The sequence below is a fragment of the Rhopalosiphum padi genome, chromosome 1, assembly GCF_020882245.1.
Source record: "Rhopalosiphum padi isolate XX-2018 chromosome 1, ASM2088224v1, whole genome shotgun sequence".
Taxonomy (NCBI): domain Eukaryota; kingdom Metazoa; phylum Arthropoda; class Insecta; order Hemiptera; family Aphididae; genus Rhopalosiphum; species Rhopalosiphum padi.
This window is the reverse complement of record NC_083597.1, coordinates 60,194,038-60,213,552: the sequence shown is the minus strand read 5'-3', so window position 1 is coordinate 60,213,552 and position 19,515 is coordinate 60,194,038. Positions and strand designations below refer to the sequence as shown.

General features: G+C 27.7%; 2 protein-coding genes across 4 annotated transcripts in view; both read left to right on the top strand.

Moving 5' to 3' along the window:
- LOC132918352 (uncharacterized) overlaps window positions 1-11,161 on the top strand; it is a 51,815-nt gene extending 40,654 nt beyond the window's left edge. For all 3 annotated transcript variants that reach the window (XM_060979546.1, XM_060979549.1, XM_060979555.1), the window contains 9 exons: window positions 337-6,586; window positions 6,665-6,960; window positions 7,035-7,432; window positions 7,564-8,317; window positions 8,446-8,665; window positions 8,728-8,948; window positions 9,074-9,265; window positions 9,360-9,518; window positions 9,706-11,161. In XM_060979546.1, the coding sequence (XP_060835529.1) occupies window positions 337-6,586; window positions 6,665-6,960; window positions 7,035-7,432; window positions 7,564-8,317; window positions 8,446-8,665; window positions 8,728-8,948; window positions 9,074-9,265; window positions 9,360-9,518; window positions 9,706-9,834 (8,619 nt within the window). In that variant the 3' untranslated portion in view covers window positions 9,835-11,161. The remainder of the gene's footprint in view (window positions 1-336; window positions 6,587-6,664; window positions 6,961-7,034; window positions 7,433-7,563; window positions 8,318-8,445; window positions 8,666-8,727; window positions 8,949-9,073; window positions 9,266-9,359; window positions 9,519-9,705) is intronic.
- Window positions 11,162-14,277: 3,116 nt separating this feature from the next.
- On the top strand, window positions 14,278-18,327 carry LOC132917938 (large ribosomal subunit protein uL13m). The gene is made up of 4 exons (XM_060978939.1): window positions 14,278-14,448; window positions 14,593-14,716; window positions 15,340-15,494; window positions 17,953-18,327. The coding sequence occupies exons 1-4, from the start codon at window positions 14,425-14,427 to the stop codon at window positions 18,190-18,192; spliced, it is 543 nt and encodes a 180-aa protein (XP_060834922.1). The 5' UTR covers window positions 14,278-14,424; the 3' UTR covers window positions 18,193-18,327.
- Window positions 18,328-19,515: the final 1,188 nt, after the last annotated feature.

Below are 19,515 nucleotides of genomic sequence, written 5' to 3'. Positions count from 1 at the left end.
TATAGTGACCTCCATCTCTACTATACAGCAAAGCGATTCCCACTTGCCCACCTTATTTTTAATTGCTTTTGTAGTGTGATACTTTCAAAAATAATAAAATAATGTTTTTTATAAAATACTAATTAATCATAGTTGTTATTTAAAGTAATTATTAAATATTCATTAAAAGAGTAAAAATAAAAATAAAGTTTTTTTTAATTATTTAAATTGTCTTGTATTATTAGTGACAAACATACTACTAATTTTTTTTAAATGTAGGTATTTAATGTATTTTAAATTTACATATTATTTTGTAAATTTTAAATTATAAGCTTTAAAACTATTTTTTATTTTTAGATTGCACATGCACAGTTAGCTGTTACTCAAATGCGTGGTTCCATTATGAAAGGTCGAAAACTTCAAGTTGATTTTGCATCTAGAGAGTGTCAGCAAGGATTCTATGAGCACCTAGATAAGACATCTAGTGAATCTAGTCCTAGGTTCACTACGAGTCAACAACACGATAGTACTGCGCAATTATCGCCTAGCAGTACAAATGGTGTTGCTATTCGAGGTTTTGAAACTCCATCATCTTCTTGCAGTAGTGCTGCTGGTGACAAAAGTTATCCAAGGAATCCTGATGAACCACGTGTAAATTCAATTTCTGCTCCTAATCCTCAAGATATACATAACTTGCAAAAGGAACGTAGTCATCTTTTGGAACAGCTTGAGGACTGCGGTAGTTCTGGCGATGAAATTCTGACTGAATCGTCAATAGCACAGCAAGTTAAAAGCCGTTCGGGCACACCTTTATGTAATGAACGTCCCCCAGAGAGTCTTACACCTCCGACTCAAGTTCCTAGATCTCATGTACCGATCTCGTTGCCGTTGCCCAGATTTGCTGTGCACGTCTCTAATCCCCTGCTCAGCCCACCTCTAAGCTCCCCCAGAAGGCCTCAATCGTCCAACTCGGATGATTCTCAAGCCTCTGATCCTGGTGCGCCAGGTCTAGAAGAAAGATTAAGAAGCCTAGATGAAAAATATGAACAATGGAGTGGTTCTAGAACAAGTGTACTAAAACTTGATACATCAGTTCGTCTTCGTTCAAGATATAAGTTGTTAGATACTGTTGATAAACTAGAACCTTCAGATATTGTCAAGTCAGTTCTTGCAAAACCAAGTGTTTTTGATGAAGATACCAAACGGCTTGAAAATTTTTCTGAAAAATATATACCTAAAGAGTTTGTACCAACTCGAACAAGCCCTAATTTACAAAACTTCAGAAACCAACAATTGGGTTCATTTTCACCACTAACACCATCGAGTAGTGGGTCATCTAAATCCCCCCCAGCTTCTTCTCCAGCAGCTATTAAAACTCAATATTCTTTTCCAAGTCATCCTCAACCTATAATAATCACACAAAGTTGCAGAACTTCACCTACAGACCCCCGATTGCCACCTACTGATCCCAGGTTGGTAATTGATCCAAGATTATCTGCTGCTGATCCTAGATTATCAGCCGATTCAAGAGGATCTTTTTTGACTAAACAAAATATCTGTACTATAAATGATAATAGGTATGTTCCTGATATACTGAATACTAAGGATCCTCGACATCCTATACATAAAGATGCAGAAATTAAAGATGGACCTGAAGCATTTTATAGGAGTAAAATTCGGGATGAGTATACCAAAAATTGGTTGCATACATTTGACCGAAAAGATAATGAGCCAACCTATAAATTAGTTGACCTATTTGATCATCGAAGGTTTAGTGACTTTAGAAAAGAAGAAGAGGAAAAGTTAAAAATTGAACAAATTAATAAACAAAAACTCTTAGATGGATTTGTTGTAAAAAGAAAATGTTCTAATGACACCGTGGTTCATCCTAGTCCATACTTTGTTAGTGTTCAAGAAAAACAAAAAAGTATTGATGATCTTAAAAAACTTACTGAACATAAAAAAATTGAAGAAATCACAAAACGAGAAGAACGCATCGAGATAAAAAAAATTACTGAAGAAATTAAACCTCCTGAACCACCTCCAACAATAAATAATATTGATGAAGATAAAATAGACTTCATTACCAATGAGAATACTATTGCGAATATTCTACTATCTTCTATTGAAAATTTAAATAGGAAGACTGAAACAGATAAAACTAGAAATAAAGTGGAAAGAACTAATTCAAATGAATCTGTTAGTAAACTTTCTGATACTGAGAAAAAGAAAGACGTTATCAATGAATCAATAAAAAAGAAAGAGCATGAAAGAAAGAAGTCTATTGATTTTGACCATACTAAAATCAAAGAAAAGAAAGACCATGAATCTAAAAAGATATTAGGTTCTAAATCTAAAGAATGTGAAAGTGGCAAAAGTAAAGAACTTGAGTTTAACATGTTTGAAATTAATCGAATCAATAAGAAAAAAGAAGAACTTTTGATAAATGGTAAAACAAAAGATGTTGAAAAGAAAAAAGATATAAAGTTTGACAAAAAACCAGAAACTAAAAAAGAAGATAAGAAAAAAGATTTTCTTAAAGAAATTGATAAAAAGGATGATGTTGATAAATTAAAAGAGAAAAAGAAAGAAAAACGTGATAAAGATCCACCTAAGCACAAAGAAAGAAAAAAGAGCATAGATGAAAATAATAAACATAAACATGAAAACAGTAGTAAAAGATCAAAAGAACATTATAAAAGTAAAGAAGAAGAAAAAGCACATCAAAATGTCACTCCTGATTTTGATGGGAAGTTTAATGACGATAAAGATCCTAAAAAAGACAAAAGAGTGGATAGAAACAGCATTAGTAGTAATAGTTCTACAGGGCGTTCATCAAAAAGGAGAATGAGTGATAGCTCTGAAAATCTTGAAGATTCTAAAAGATCAAAAATAGATAATAAAAATTTTAAAGATAAAAATCATAAGAAAACTAATGAAAAACATATTTCATTCATATCAAAAATTTTAGATGGTAAAAACAAAGAACAGAAAAAAGATCATCACGAAAAAAAATTGGAAAAGAAAAAAGAAGAGAGAAAAATTATCAAAACACCAAATGAAACAGAATCCGAAGATGAAGACGAAGACGAAGAAGCTAGAGAAAGAAGAAAAAATCATTCTATATTTGAAGTGGTGTTAGATGAACCATATGTTTCAATGTATGATAAAGTAAAAGCCAGATCTACCAAAAATATGCAAAAACAAGAAGAAGAGAAACGTCAAGAAAAACTCAAAGAAAAATTCAGTCAATTAAAGCAAAGTAGAGCAAAAAGAGAAGAAAAGAAGAGATCTACATCGTATGATGGTGATTCAGATTCTGACCGAGGTTTACGACGTTCATCTAAATTACTCATTACCAGCTCAGATGATGACGATGACTATTTTCGGCGAAAAAATCAAAGACCAGTTTCTGACTCATCAGAAAATGATAGACCAAAAGTTCAACGAACTGTATCAGACTCTTATGAAAGTAATAATAAAAATAAAACTCAAAGAGGATCTGATACTTATGAAAATGACAGACTTAAGGCTTTGAGAGTTGTATCAGATTCTTCTGAAAATGAAAAATTCAAGCAATTATCCAAATTTAAGTCTCGAATACAATCTGAATGTAGTGATAGTGATGATCATTTTGTTCGGAAAAGTTCATTTACTTTTGATCGAATACAAAATGATATTGACGTTCAAGGATTTAATGGACATCAAAAGAAAAAGAAACAGAAAAAACAAAAAAGCGAATATTCAAGAAAATCAATTGATATCAACGGATTAGATAGTAATCATAGGCCTAACAAGGAGAAAAAGAAAAAGCATTCAATAAGTCATAAATCAAATATTAATGAAAGAATGCAAGATATTTTTGGATCCTTATCAGATGAGGATAATGAAAAGACAATTATAAATAAATGGAGTGTATCTGATGTTTTTGGAACTGATTCTGATACTGAGCACGAACGTAAAGAAAATAAACCAAAAATGGAAATTAAAAAGTTCAACGAGTTTGGTAAAGATGTGTTAAAATCACTATCTCATAATGTAGATGAAATAGCTCGAAAGAAAAAGAAACGAAAGAAGGATAAGGAAAGAAATAAAGAAGATCGAAGGGAAGATCGAAAAGAAGAAAGAAGAGATGATCGTAAAGAAGAACGAAGGGATGACCGTAGAGAAGACCGAAGGGAATGTCATCTAGATCGTAAGGAAGAACGTAGAGATGATAGAAAAGAAAAAGAAGAACTAAGAAAAGATGAACCCCGAAGAGAAGATCGTAAAGATGAACCTAAAAAAGAAGAACGAAAAGATGAACCAAAGAAAGAAGATCGAAAAGATGAACCTAAAAAAGAAGATCGAAAAGATGAATTAAGAAAGGAAGATCGTAAAGAAGAACAACGAAGAGAAGATCGTAAAGATGAGCGCAAGGAAGATCAGCGAAGAGAAGATCGAAAAGACGAACGCAAGGAAGAGCAGCGAAGAGAAGACCGTAAGGATGAAAGGAAAGATGATCGAAAAATAGAAATTAAAGAAGAACGAAAAGAAGAAATAAAGAACGATAAAAAAGAAATTAAAAGTGACAAAGTAATAAATATAACTCACGAAGAAAGAAAAGTGCCTAAAGAGGTGAAAAGTGACAAAGTAATAAATATAACCCATGAAGAAAGAAAAGTGCCAAAAGAAGTGAAAAGTGATAAATTAGTACATACACCGCACGAAGAAAGAAAAGTGCCAAAAGAAATTAAAAGCGACAGATTAGTGAGTACACCACCCGAAGAAAGAAAAGTGTCTCGAGAGCCAAAACATTATGAAGAAATAAAAGTAATGGATAATCTTCAAAGTATAATTGAATCGAAAAAGAAACCAAAAGAATTCATTGCTAATAATGTCAATACAATTACTCCAAATAGAGATGTATTTTCTTCATTTTTTGATTTTGATGACTCTAAAGGTCCAGAAGATGAGACTATTACTATATTCAAAGGAGATGATGACACTGTTAAGACTGAAGTAATGTTCAGGAAAGTAGATGAGAAAAAAGAACTATTATTTAGACCCATTAACACATTTGAACCTATTAAAAGAGAAATTATTGGATTTGGATCTCACATGGATGATGAAACTGCTGTTAAAAGTATATCTGAAACACCTGAGCCATTAGTAGAAGAAGCTGACCCTGTAGAAATTACATCTCCAGAAGAAAAGTCAACCCCGGTTATTTCTCAAGAAGAAACTGAAGGAGCTGTTGCAGCATTACTTGAAGCGGCATTTGGTCAAGATTTTTGTGACTCTTCATACTCTGATAGATCTGCCAAACCTGATACTCCAGTATCAGATAGTGAACTACGGATTGATACAGATGATGAAGATAGCACAGATTCAATTATTGATGAATGTAAAAATGATGTACCAGATTCTTCGGAAAATGTAACTACTCCAAATAAAACTGATGATGAAATTGTAAAACCAGATAAAAATGAAATTGTTATTTGTACGGAAAAAATAATAGAATCTGAAAAACCAGAAGATGATCCAAAGTCTATAGAAAAACCTAAATTATCTGAACTTCAACAAGATTCGCTAACACCTGAGCCTTTGGATACTAAACCACAATCACCTTTAAGTCACAACTTCAGATTACCTCAAATGGTCATTCAACAAACTAGTATAAGAACATTAAATATTAATTATGCTAAACCATTAACCGAAGTAAAACCACCCATAATACCATCTCCAGAAATTCCAGAGATAGTTGCTGAAAGCATTTCAAAACCTGAACCTAAGACTGAAGATCACGTTTCTGTTGTAAAATTTTCTACTTCTCAAATACCAACAGTGATTTGTCACGAACAATCTGTTATATCATGTGCACCAATGTCATTACCAAAACAAGAATTTAGTCAAACATCTGTTTTACAACATACTAAAGATACTCAAATTGTTCAAAGTTGTATAGTTTCACCTCCAATTATTTTACCTGAAATTAAAAAACCTAACTTGGATTCTATAAAAGAAGAAATAATAGAAGTAGAAGAAGAAGAAGAAGAAGAGGTTGTTGATGAACCAAAACTTTCTGAAGAGTTGCTATCTAATCAAGCAGCAACAATAACATTTGCAAAGAAATCAATAATTCATGAAGAAAAATTAGAACCTATAGAAAATTCCACTTCAGTTTTAAATCATGAAGAATCTTCAAATCCTGTTGTTACACCTATTGAAACTGATGACAAATTAATGCCTAAGCATCCAAAAGCAAAAGGTCTTGAACGCATTGTTGAACAGATAAATGAAAAAATGAGAGCTAAAGCTAACGAAACTGCATTAAATTTAACAAAAGAACCTATAATGATGCCATTGAAAAAGGCTTTGATTGCAAAAGACAAAGATGAAAATAGGTCAGATTGTAAAGTAGATATTGTAGAAGTTAAATCTAAAATAGTTGAAATGGAGTCACCAGAAGATTTGGTTGTGGCCCCATTGACACCAAAAATTGAAGATAAAAATGAAGTTTTTGCTAGTCCTGGTGAAAGTAGTTGTGAACCTAAAGAATTGGATACAGCTAGAATTAAGAAGGATGACGAGTTCACAAAAGATATGTCAAAAACTATTGATAGAGGTAAAATTTAAATTTTTTATATTTATAATATTATTATTGTTATTATTTTTTAAACATTATGTTTCATTAATTGTCCAGATTCTTCAGTTAGAGGAAGACGAAGAGGTGGCAGAGGACGTGGAACTCGTGGAGCTCCTACTATAGTTACTCCAAGAAGAACTCGACAAAATATTGTAACACCAAATATGCCTCCTCAAAATACTTTAACTGACATTTATGAGTTTACGGATGAAGATGAAAAGGTCAGTCAAAAGTATAGCAAATCCCCAGAACCACCTATAACAAGTGTAATTCCAAATATTTCATCATCTCCTCCGACTGGTGCTTTGGTAATAAGCACTTCTCCATTGACCAGAAAGTCTAGAAGACTACAGGTAAATGTCACTATCAATTTAATTAGTGGAATTTTAATGTTATAATTAATATATATGTGTTTAATTGTGTTTAGGAAAAAGATGGAAGTAAGAGTACCTTAGAAGAAACAATTGATGAAGTTGCTCGTGGTCCATGTACTCGACGTACCACACGTTCAAAACCTCAAGCAATACCTTTATTAAGCTTAGAAACATCTCCACGAAAAACTAAACAAATTAATGGAAAAAAATTAAAAGCCGAGTCTCCGCAACCAGTTTCTAAAATAGAAACTATTGAATCTCCGTTGTCTAATGATCAAGATGACGATAAAAATCAGCTATCAACTTCTTTATTATCAACATCATCATCATCATCATCTTCGACAACTTCAGAAACAACCACATTAATTGATCCAGTTACAGGCTTACTTATTCCAATGCAAGAATCTGAAGAAGGACAATATGTGCCTATTGATGATGGAGATAATAATAGGTAAGTTAATTGATTAATAATAATTTAAAAAATAGATCTCTTACTATTCTGCTATATTCATTTAATTTTTTTTTCTTATTAACTTCTGAATATATTTAAATATTTTATTAAATACATGTTTATTTTTATAGGAATAAAAGATCATTATCAAATGAACCACCTGAGAAAAAAGCTCGTCTTGAGAAATTGCCAGTTACATCAATGGCAATTTCCAAAAATAGTACAACTATACCAGCTTTGGCTGTTACACCAAATAACATCCTTCCAGCAACTACCACAACATATGCAGTTACTCCTGGAATGTCCAATGTGGCTAAGACACCTTGTGTTATGACAATTGCTAACTCTGCACCTGTTGGACTTGTTAAACCTAATATTACAGCTTCTGTGATAGCTCCTACAAATATTGTAAAGTCTACTGCCGTCATGTCTCCTTCACCACCACCACTTAAGACACAACCAAACGTTCTAAATAAAGCATCTAATCCTGTAATTAGTCAGCAGCCAACATGCAAACCTTCAATTCCAATTTCTACAATGCCACCGCCAATAAAATCTCATTTAACTGCCATTAGTCGTACTCCTCCATTACCTAAATTATTATCACCAAAAGGACATATAGTACAAGCATATACATCACAGTCAATGGAAGCAGTGAATCAGAATTCTATAATACATCCTCCTCCAACAACTCAGTCTTCACAACCATTGTTGATAAACACTCCAGGTATTATGAGTCCACCACTAAGAGGAGTGCTAAACTCGCCATCAAGAAGTGTGTTAAGCCCTCCATCAAGAGGATTATTGAGTCCACCTTCAAGAGCTGTTGTTCCTCCAACATCTCAGCCTACCCCATCTTCACACAGTTCATCAGCTGTACCTGATGTAAATAATCTATTTTATTATATATTTTTTTTATTATTTAATATTAAATATTTTATAAGGTCTTATAAGTAGTGAAGTGATTTGTTTTTTTTTTATAAATAAAAAATTTAATTAATTTTTTTTTTTAGATTATTTGTCCAAAAGGATTTGATCCTTCTAAAATGGAAAATTCGAGGTGCATTGTTATGAGGAGTCCATCACCACTTGTGTTGTCAGGCCAACCAATGTCATTTGAAGCTGGTATTGACTCAGCCCCTATGAATATGGTTCCAGCTCATCATTTCTTACATCCACAACTTATTTATCCACATTACATCAGAGATTCAATGGGAGCCTTTATTCCACCTAGTAAGTTAAAAATATATTTTATATTGTTCTAAAACATTATTAATATTAAATTTATCTTTTAGGAAACATGAAAGTAGTACCAGAAATTGAAGAAAATATTCCACCATTAGAATTGCGCAAAAGGCTTCCTGATGAATGCATTACAGACAGACTGCAACATAATATTGGTGGAACCCAGCAATATATAAACGTTCAACAAGTAGCTCATCCAATTGGTAGTCTGCCATATGGACAAGTTGTACCAATTAACTATGGTTATCGGCCTATTAATTCCATATTAAAGGTATGTAGTTTTATGAAAACATTCTGATAGTATTTTATTAAAAAACAACGTTCTAAGATATTTTAACGCTCTTAATAAATAATAATGTATTACAAAATCAGCTAAACTAATATTTTATTTTATAGAACTATCCTATTTATTGGCAAGGAACATTAGCACTCAAGAATGATAAAGCACTCGTAGAAATGCATTATTTGTTTGGGAATGCAGCTGTTGCTGAACATTCATTACAACGTAATATTGATGGTGAACTGAAGTTATCCCAACGTATGCGATTAGAACAAACCCAATTAGATGGTGTTTCACGTAAGATGCAGGTAAGAAATATTTAACGGTTCAAAAACAACTATATATTTATGCATAAATAATAATTAAATAATTTTTTTAAATGCATTATTCAATTTCTTTTAGATTGAAGATGAATGTTGTGTATTAATTGCTGTGCCAATTGGTATGAGTGAAGAAGAATGGAATCAACAAAGTTGCACGTTGCATAATGGTTTTATAACATATTTACAACAAAAGCAAGCTGCAGGAATTATCAACATCACAGCACCTGGAAGCACTCAGGTATTTAAATTTTAAATTGGAAAATAATTACAAAAATAAGTATTAAATAACTAAAAAAAGATGTTGAATTATAAATAATTAATAATATTTATATTTAGAATAATAATTTAAATTATAGGTGTATTTTATACATGCATGTATTTATGCAATTGAAATTTAACTAAATTTTTTATGTTATTTGTTTCAGAATGCTTACATAGTGCACATGTTCCCGCCTTGTGATTATATAAATAGTGTCCTAGCTACAGTCCACCCTGCAATGGTGAAACAAATAGCATCTATGGCCCATCTAATTATTGTCATAGCCACCGTGTAAATATTCTATAATGAGTACAAATTTCATATTTCTTCTAGCGCATTAGGTGCACAAAGTATATATATTATATAGCTAATGAAAAAATTCATTAAACAAACCTAATGATAATTGTTAACAGTTTTTATTATTATTATTATTATTATTATTACGATTATTAATTATTATTATTATTATTATTATTATTTTTTACGCATTAACAATTTGTTATTGGAATATAATGCTAATGATTTCAAATTGGTTACCATAATTTAAGAAGTTTTCATATTTAAATTAAGAAAATGTAAAGACGAATAATCACTGTACAAATTTAGGAGTGAAAAAAATTGTTTTTTATTTAAAAATTTTTGTTATTTATTTTTCAAAAATTCTAACTTTTTTTTATCTCAATTTTTTTTATTATTATTTTTATTATTTATTTGTAGTAATAAGCTGTAGACATTAAATATTTACTTTAATGTAGACATATTGTTGATATAATTTAAACAGCCAAATGTTAATACGTGTTTATCGTAATTAAATGAATAATTTTAAAATTGACAGTATTATTTGGTAAAATGTTTTATGTACTTATGTAGAAAATTGTTTCATGTAAGAGTTTCAATTTTTAACATATTAAATATATAAAGATGCTTGTAAAAAAAAATATAAAAAAAAAAAATAATAAAAAATAAGAACATACAATAATTTATTATTATATATATAATATGAGAAATCGAAAAATTAATCCCAAACACTAGTGTACATAAAGTATTCTACTATTAAATGTGTTTTGCTCAACTAATTTCTAACAACAGTCAATATTGATATATACATTATATATATATTTGTATACATAAATATGTATATATATATATAACATATATATATATGCATATGTATGTACAAATATATATTTATATATACACCTATACATGTATATATATTTATATATTACTAAATATATAACCTAAATATTAGGAGTATTTTAAGGTTTTTTTTATGATTTTTATTTTTATTATTTTTGTGTGAATATTGTTTTAAGATTTTAGAGTTTAGACTCACTTTAAAATTGCATTGTATATAAACCCCTCCCCTCCCAGTTAAAATTATAAATAAATAAAAATAAGAAAAAAAAGAAGAAAAAAATTGTTCTTTGGCTGTGATCTCTGCATTAAGGTTCACTGTTATAATTTTATTGTATTATAGTATTTTTTTTTTTTTTAATGTAACAAGTGCATAATGTATGTATTTTAAATTTATTTCTATTAGTTATTATTATTGCATATTAAATAATAATGAATAATAAAGAAAAACTCAATGTTTAGAAAAATAAACACTGTTTTTTAGTTTTGTTTTGTTATGAGTTTATAACAGTTTAGTACTTATCATCAATTTTTTAAATCCAAAATTTTTTATAATGTAGTGTTTTTTCTAAAAAAAAAAAACACAAGTCTCAAACTATCATATAAATAATATTGCTGTTTTTTTTTTTATTTGTAATATAATATTCATAACATTGTTAGAAGAAAATATTACAAATTGATACTACTACCTTGTTTGTATATAATGGTATATTTAATTTATAAATAAAATACATTGTTATTTCCCGTTGACAAATATGAAAATGAGTTCTAATAGTTATGATTATTTTGTGTTTTAATTTCAAATAATTTTAATTATTCAAAACTACTATTATAAACTTACTTATAAAGAGGTTTGAAACAGCACATTTTGTTATTTAATACAAGATTGCATATTGTTACAATGGAATCTATGTTTATGGAATCTTAGGATCTTAGGATTAGGATAAATCTATAAGCATATTTCTATTTCTTTTATAAACAATAATCAAGTCTGAATATTTACTATACCCTGATAAAATAAAATGGGTAAATTGCTTTATTGTACATATGAAATTGATAAAGTAACTTTGTGAAAGTTGTATTTAATTTTCAAGAGTTCAATGCTTTATAACAAATTGTGTAATGGTCAATTTATTTTAAAAGTTATTTGAATCCCATGATTTGGATTTAAGTTATCTACTGATTAATGATTATATTATGTCATTGTTATGTGTAATGAAATAAACAAGTGTCTTATGTTTTTTTATAGAAATAAATATCTATAAAATAATTTAATTACTAAGCATAAACTTCCATTTTAAATTTATGACTTTAAACTAATATTTTTTTCAATGTTAAGAAAATTATTATTTTTTTTAAAGTGGTTTTAGTTAATCAGTATTTTTACCCAGTCAGTAAATTAAGTAAATACAAAAGAAAAACTGTATTGAATGTATTTGTATCATACAATTATTATTTTTACTCTGGTACGCTATCTAAGTGTCGACTAAAAAGATAGTTTTTAATTTTTAAATATACCCCAGACACAACATTGCTATAAAAATAATTGAGGGGTACAATGTACAATGTTACTATGTAAGTAGTTATTCTCCTATGTATGTAAAATTATAAATAAAGTATATTAATAATAATATGCATATAATCATTTAATCAATGATTATATCTTCGATAATTTCAATCGACCATAATATTAAATACAAATTTGTTTTGTTTTATTTTTATTTATCATTAAAATATTTAATATAAATTTAACAAGTATAATCTTCAAGTATACATGTTGATATCCACTCGCTGTAAGCAATATTTGTGGTGGGAGTATAGAGTAATTGATTAACTAATTAATATCTATATATATTTGACAAATTCCAGTAGCAATTCTGAATTCATTCATAATATTATATAAACGGCTTATAAAATGATAAATGTAAATAAATAGTACTATTAATGAAACAGATGTGCATATCATCTTTTAATTTTCATTTAAAATTTATCTTTTATTATTAATTAAAATTCTGGGCGGTTCAATGAATGTATTGATTTTACAACAATATTAATTTTTTTTTATGTATTTAATAGTTTGTACACGATATATTGTTGATAAAATACTTCAATTTTCAAATTTGACTGGGATTTTAGATAAAAAATTGAATTTTATTGAAGTTAATATTGTAAACAGGTCAAAATTAAAAATTCCCAATAGTTTTTTTTATAATTGGAAAAACAAACAAAAAATTAAAGGTAAACAGGAATGTTTACGCTAAACCAGATTTTGACTAAATTGATTTCTTTATTTTGTATTAAATCAAAAACAAAAAAACCACAAAATTATGAAGTTTTCACCAAGTATTTAAATTACAATTTTCTATACATAGAGTAAGTTTTTTGAACTATTTTTAGTTAATAGAAATTTTAGATTTTGTTTTTAAGTATCAATAAATTTATGAATGGGTAAAAATTATTAAAAATGTATAATCACAATATTTTTTATAATCATTTAAATTTTAATTTTTTAGAAAATTCGTGAAAAATCAAAAAATACAAGTTATTTTGTTGTTAGAAACATATTAAAAGTTTTCTGTTTATAACCTAAGATGATCAAACAGTGATGTAGCTAGGAGGGCTTAATGGCTTAAGCCCCCCCCCCAAATATTAAATTAAAAATTGTATATTTGCCTGTAATGGTTACTCGTTTCCTGTATTTAAAATATTGTAACCACTAACCATTCGACAATTCGACATTGGTATTCACTATAACCTATAGGGATAAGTTGTTTTTGAATTTACAAAATTTTTTTCTATTGTTTGGATTTGTTGCTAAGTAGGTAGGTTTTAAATTTGTTTCATGCAAGTACACATTTAAATCTAAAAATTGTTAGTTGTATTCATTATTCAAAATCATATAGCCGTTTTACGATTTAAGTCTTAAGATAATAGGTGTTCAGGTTGCATATTGGGATATGATGAGATAGGTAACTACTAAACCACAACAAATTACTAATGAACTGGCCAAAAAAAAGATATTTACCTTTTTACTATAAAAACTCTTAATTTGTATTTATAATAATAATGAAATAATACAATTATTAATTTATAACTATATGTTGTAGTTTTTATAATATTATCAATTTTTTATTTTTTAGACCTCCCCCAAAAAAATACACCACTCACTACTGGTACAATTCGTTATCGAAACCGTTTTTACTAATTTTCATATACCTATGCGATTTTGGGCATTTTAAACCCATAGTATTGACACATCTTGAATGATCGTGGACACCTGATCTGATCTCAGTAGACGAAAAAGTTCAAACAAATTATACATATTCGTTGCGAGTGCAGGAGGCAGGACTAGACAGTTCCAAGACTCCAAGTGCCTCCACCACAGAATAGATTAAATAATAAATATTCTAATCTATTTCTTTAATTTAATTTATTCTGTGCTTCCAGTCTCCACAGCCTCCCACGGTCTTAGATCTTAATTCGTCGGTTTACCATTCGAATAGATAGTACTATTTATCAGTAAATTTTATTATAGATTTTTTATCATCTTTACCACGGCAATTTACTATCATTTATTTCTTATCAATGCTGTGGTTATATTATAGTTCTATAGTATTACACTAAGTATTAACTATAATAACTACTATAAGAACAAATCGTACAATATTGCACATTTGTTTGTTCTAACTACTTATGTTGTAACTAAGTTTAAATTAAATTTTCGAATAGTTCTAATCCATAAATACCTATGTCACAATTAGGGAGGGTAAAGGTGAGTACTTTGGGTTGTTATTATTGAAATTATATCATACTATTCATTTCTATATAATATTAGAGTAGCACATGTATAGTAGAATCAATGATTATAGATATTGCATTATGTTTTATGTTTTAAAATACTTGTATACTTTTACAGCAATGGAACACGTTTGCTCGCTGTTGGCATCTGTTCGATGCAGCTTGGCAAAATCCTTTAGAATGTGCTCCTACGATTGAAAAGTATTTAAAAGGACTCATTAAACCAATTTATCATCCTTTAGGTTAGTATTGATATTTAATACAAATATATTTTAAAAATAGGCTTATGTTATACTTACATTAAATATTTAAATAATAACATGTATAAAAATTTGTGATATTTTATTATTATATCAATATATTATTTTATTACTTTAACATCTATACTTACCATTTAAAACATTATTTATAATAATATTATTAATTTTTATAAATCATTTGAATTTATCAGTTAAGTATATATATATTTTTTAAATTCTAATAACTTATTTTATATTTGTAGGATTATACATAATACAGTACAAAATATTTTAATTGAATGGATAACTAAATTAAAACATATTTTAATGGCAGATTCTATATATATAGCTTTGTATAATTTTTTTTATTATGTTCCTTGGTACTTAGAAAAAAATAATACATTTACAAAAATAAGAACTGTGGTACAACTTGTAAACAACTTTATTATATTCAATAAAGCAAAATGTCTATAAGCTAATGTACCTAATGACGCAAATATGTGTCATAAACAGAGAATGTGTTAATCTTAAAAATAAAATTAATAAAATATAATTATTCACCCAGACAGTTTATTTTATCTAATTACATATATATATAAAAATATATAATAATATTTTATTTTTAGTGGATTGTGGCGATCATGTTGTAGTTATTAACAGTAAACAAATTGCATTTCCTGGTGAGGAATGGCGTCGTCGTGCTTATTTCCATCATACTGGATATTCAGGTGGAGCATCTTGGACTCCGGCTTGGGAATTACATGATAGAGATCCAACTATGGTATGATAATAAAAGTTATTATTAAATTAATAGATTTTCATTATTGTACAATGTTATGTATTCAATTAATTTTTAAGTATTTTATTTAATCAAGAATTGATTACAATATTGAGCATAGAACATTTTTGGTTAGATAGTCAACCGTCGTGATTAAAATAAATACAATTAATAATTATTAATCTTTACTATGTCTCAAAGTAGAATACTCCAATCCTGCACATTTTTATCCCCTTACATCACTTATAATCTTACCTATGCCATTATGTGGGAGATTTAGTGAGGTCACCCTTAACACGTTGACTACCATGCGGCCACAAAAATATTTATCATGGGTACACCAAGGACATTTTTCAGTGTCATTGTAAATTTATATATACTATTGAATTTCCAAATCAATTTTATTTTTTTGATGTAACTCGAAAATAAATAACCGTAAATATTTTAAATTTTCACAAAATGTTTATTTTATTGTTTTTTATTTACTTATTTGTGATAAAATTTTCAAAATATTTCACTATTTTTGAGCTATTTATAAGCAAGACTTTTTTTTTTAGTTTTTTTATAAATAATGTTGATTAAAAATTATGATAGAAATGCTTGAAAATTTAATACAAAGCTCCTCATAAATTGTTAATTTCTTATTTAAAAAATATAAAAAATTTACTGAATTGGTTAAATTAAAAATGTACAAATTATTTTGTAGTAAGAAATTCATAAAATTTTTTATTTTTTTTTCAAATGCAACTTGATTAATAAATGTAACAAACATTTTTCTCAAATAATTATTTCAATAGATAACAGTTTGATCATATATATTTAAATTATTTCTACCACTTAATTTTTCATACCTAACATAAAACAATCGAACAGCTGTACTAAATGGTATTAGACTTTTCTCTAACCAATTACCTTGTTCTATAAACTGATAGGCTAGATAATATATATATAAGATATAATTGGTATGATTTATTAGTCTAGTTTATTTTCTAAAAGAATGGATATAACCAGGACTATTCCTGGTTAGTAAGTACTGTTAACTAAATGCTGGTTAGGTTCGAAAATCATCAATTTTTTTTATAAAATTAAAATATAATAATTTTTTGTTCTTGTTTTTTTTTTTTATCCGAATTCACAAATGTAATAACATTCACATATGATACTGATGGTAGTTATGATCACAGAAATGTGTCAGCCACAGTATTCATGTCAACAGTAAAGTATCTAATTATATATTTTTATTATTTGAACCACCAATTGAGGAATGATTTTGGCAGTGTTGGGTAAGTTACTTTTAAAAAGTAATGAAGTTCCTTTACTCGTTACATAGAGATACAAGTAATGAAGTTACATTACTCGTTACTTAAATAAAATTGTAATGAAATTACTTTAATTTTCAAATATAAAAGTAACTACGTTACTTTCTCGTTACAATTTTTTTTTTTTAATTGCTTAGCAATTATCATTTAAAAAGCAAAGGAACTAGAAATACACTTCCTACAGAAAATATGGTATAATTTGAAGAAGATGTACATATTACATTAGGAACGTATAATCATTAGCCACTTGTATAAATAATACCCGCATTATTTTTAAGTTTTTTTTTTTTTTTTGAAATTCGCAATAGGTACTAAATAATTTAAAACTGTAACGCGTTATACTATGTAAATTACTCATCAAAAGTAAATTTCATTACATTTTCGTTATTTGAAAATAATTGTAATTAAATTACGTAACGCGTTACAAACAAAGTAACGGCGTTACAGTAACGCGTTACTTTCGTTACGTTACTACCCAACACTGGATTTTGGTCACAAAATATTGAAAATTGAAGTAATACTAGAATGTGTTATCTGTGGATAAATTAATCATGTGTGAAAATTAAAAAAAATATATTTAATTTTAAGATAGTTAGATCAAATAATAACCAATTAGTTTATTGTAGTTATTTACTACTTATTTTTGTACTATCATAAAAAAAATTTAAATAATATTTCAATAATATTATTTTATAGACGTAATCGGGGCTGACTACGCATATTTGAGAATAAACATTTATCCAATATGAATCTTTAGTAATTGAGCTGCGTATTTACACTATGTAGAATAGTGTATTGTTAAAATTACGTAAGTCCAGGAATTCTATGTACATCTTCAGACTAAAACGTAGTTTATTATTTTTTTTTTTTTTGAAATTGTGTAGGTATATTGTCGAGTTTTTTCCATTAGACCTCTTGGTTTATTCATCATAAAGGTTGTGTAAAACAATTATTGTTTATTGTTTTCTTGGAATTACCTATTAATCACTTGCATCATTTCTCAAGTAGGTGGTTCATTTGTATTTCAATGTTTAGAAAATATTTTACCTGACGGAAATTTTCTCTATTTATGAATATTTTTTTTAAATTAAGAATTTATAGTTCAATAAATTTATTTATAACAGTTATTATTTGTTTTTTAGATTATCAGAAAAGCTGTTTATCATCATATGAAAGGCAATTTATTCAGAAGAGTAGTCATGGAACGTTTACATATTTATCCAGATTCTAACGTACCAGAAGAGGTTATGGAGAATATTTCCAACCAAATTCGATCATTACGATCTATACCTAAAACATTGGATTCTTATAGTAAAGATGAGATTGAAAAATATCCAAAAATTATAGATTACCCTGAAGATTTTATTTTGTCAAAAAATTAAAACAACATATGTTTATAATATTATAAATGATTAGACTATCATTAGTATAATGTAAAAGTATAATTATTAATTAACAATAATTGTAATGTGTTAAGTTACTCGTTAATTAATTATACTTTTTTTTTCAATTGATAATTAATTTTTTTCTTTAAATACATTCTAAAATCCTTGATTATTATAGAATAGTTTCTAATATTTCTAATAAGAAAGCACTTGTGATCAGACTTTTGATCACCTATTAATATATGAGTAATAAGAACCCACGTATAGACCTGGAATTTATAAATCTGGACCGTTTAAACCCGGATTATACATATCAGGACCGTATAAATGTGGATCATAGTAGGTAATTGATACGACCCAGTTCCAAAAAATTGCAATGTGATTAAAACTTAAAGAACATTTTAACGTAATATTTAAAAAAGTATATATATAATATAAATTATTATTTTTATTTATTACATTATTAGGTACCTTATCTTGAACACTGAATGCCGATGAACGTTTTGGCGGTTCTACAAATGGAGTGACTTTAATTTCGATTAAATAATTTGTCAAATTTTTACTCAATCTGTAAGTTTTGACAAATGCTATATCCGACAATGCCAAAAAAAGATTTACCTTAACACTAAACGGTTGTCTAACATTTTGAGCTCCTAGTCTCTCAATGTTCATCATAGCAAACATCACAGCTTGTTCGTAATTGTTTGCCATTTTTATTATTATTTATTAATTTAACTTTTATTAAAAACTAACAAGTAACTAGATTTACGATTTACTAGATGTCGAAATGTTAATCTAATGTAAACGAAAAATTACAAAGTGACTAATCACTAATGATTATTCTGCAGTTGAATGTTGATAAATATATTGAATCTATGGCGCTAGTTAGCAAACTAGCAAATAAATCATTCGAATAATGATATTAATGATATTATTTGTGTAATCTACGTGTATAATAAGGATAATTTTGGTGTATGTATATACGCTGGCCCTGATTTATGCAAGTGCAGATGGAGCACTTCCACTTGGCCCCCAATTTCTGGGGGCCCCCAGGCTCTGTAAGTTGTAGAAAATTATTTTTTTTATAAATTAATTCTACTAAAATGTAATACTAACTGTCAATGTTCAGACTTTAGTATACTCTTATCATTAAATTGTCAGTTGAATTCCATACCCCATCGCAGTGCTAATAAGTTACCACCACAAAATATTAAAATAATAATAATAGAAAATTGTTTGAGCATCAGAAATATTTGATACCTAATAACTAATTTAAACTTTTTTATGATAAAATGTAAATAGAAATTGGTCATTTTTTAT

Excerpts from the sequence above, each read along its gene's own strand:
- LOC132917938 (XM_060978939.1), top strand. The coding sequence starts at position 14,425 with ATGTCACAATTAGGGAGGGTAAAG. Across the intron at positions 14,449-14,592 it reads CACAATTAGGGAGGGTAAAG|CAATGGAACACGTTTGCTCG; the intron begins GTGAGTACTTTG and ends ATACTTTTACAG. Across the intron at positions 15,495-17,952 it reads ATGATAGAGATCCAACTATG|ATTATCAGAAAAGCTGTTTA; the intron begins GTATGATAATAA and ends TTTGTTTTTTAG.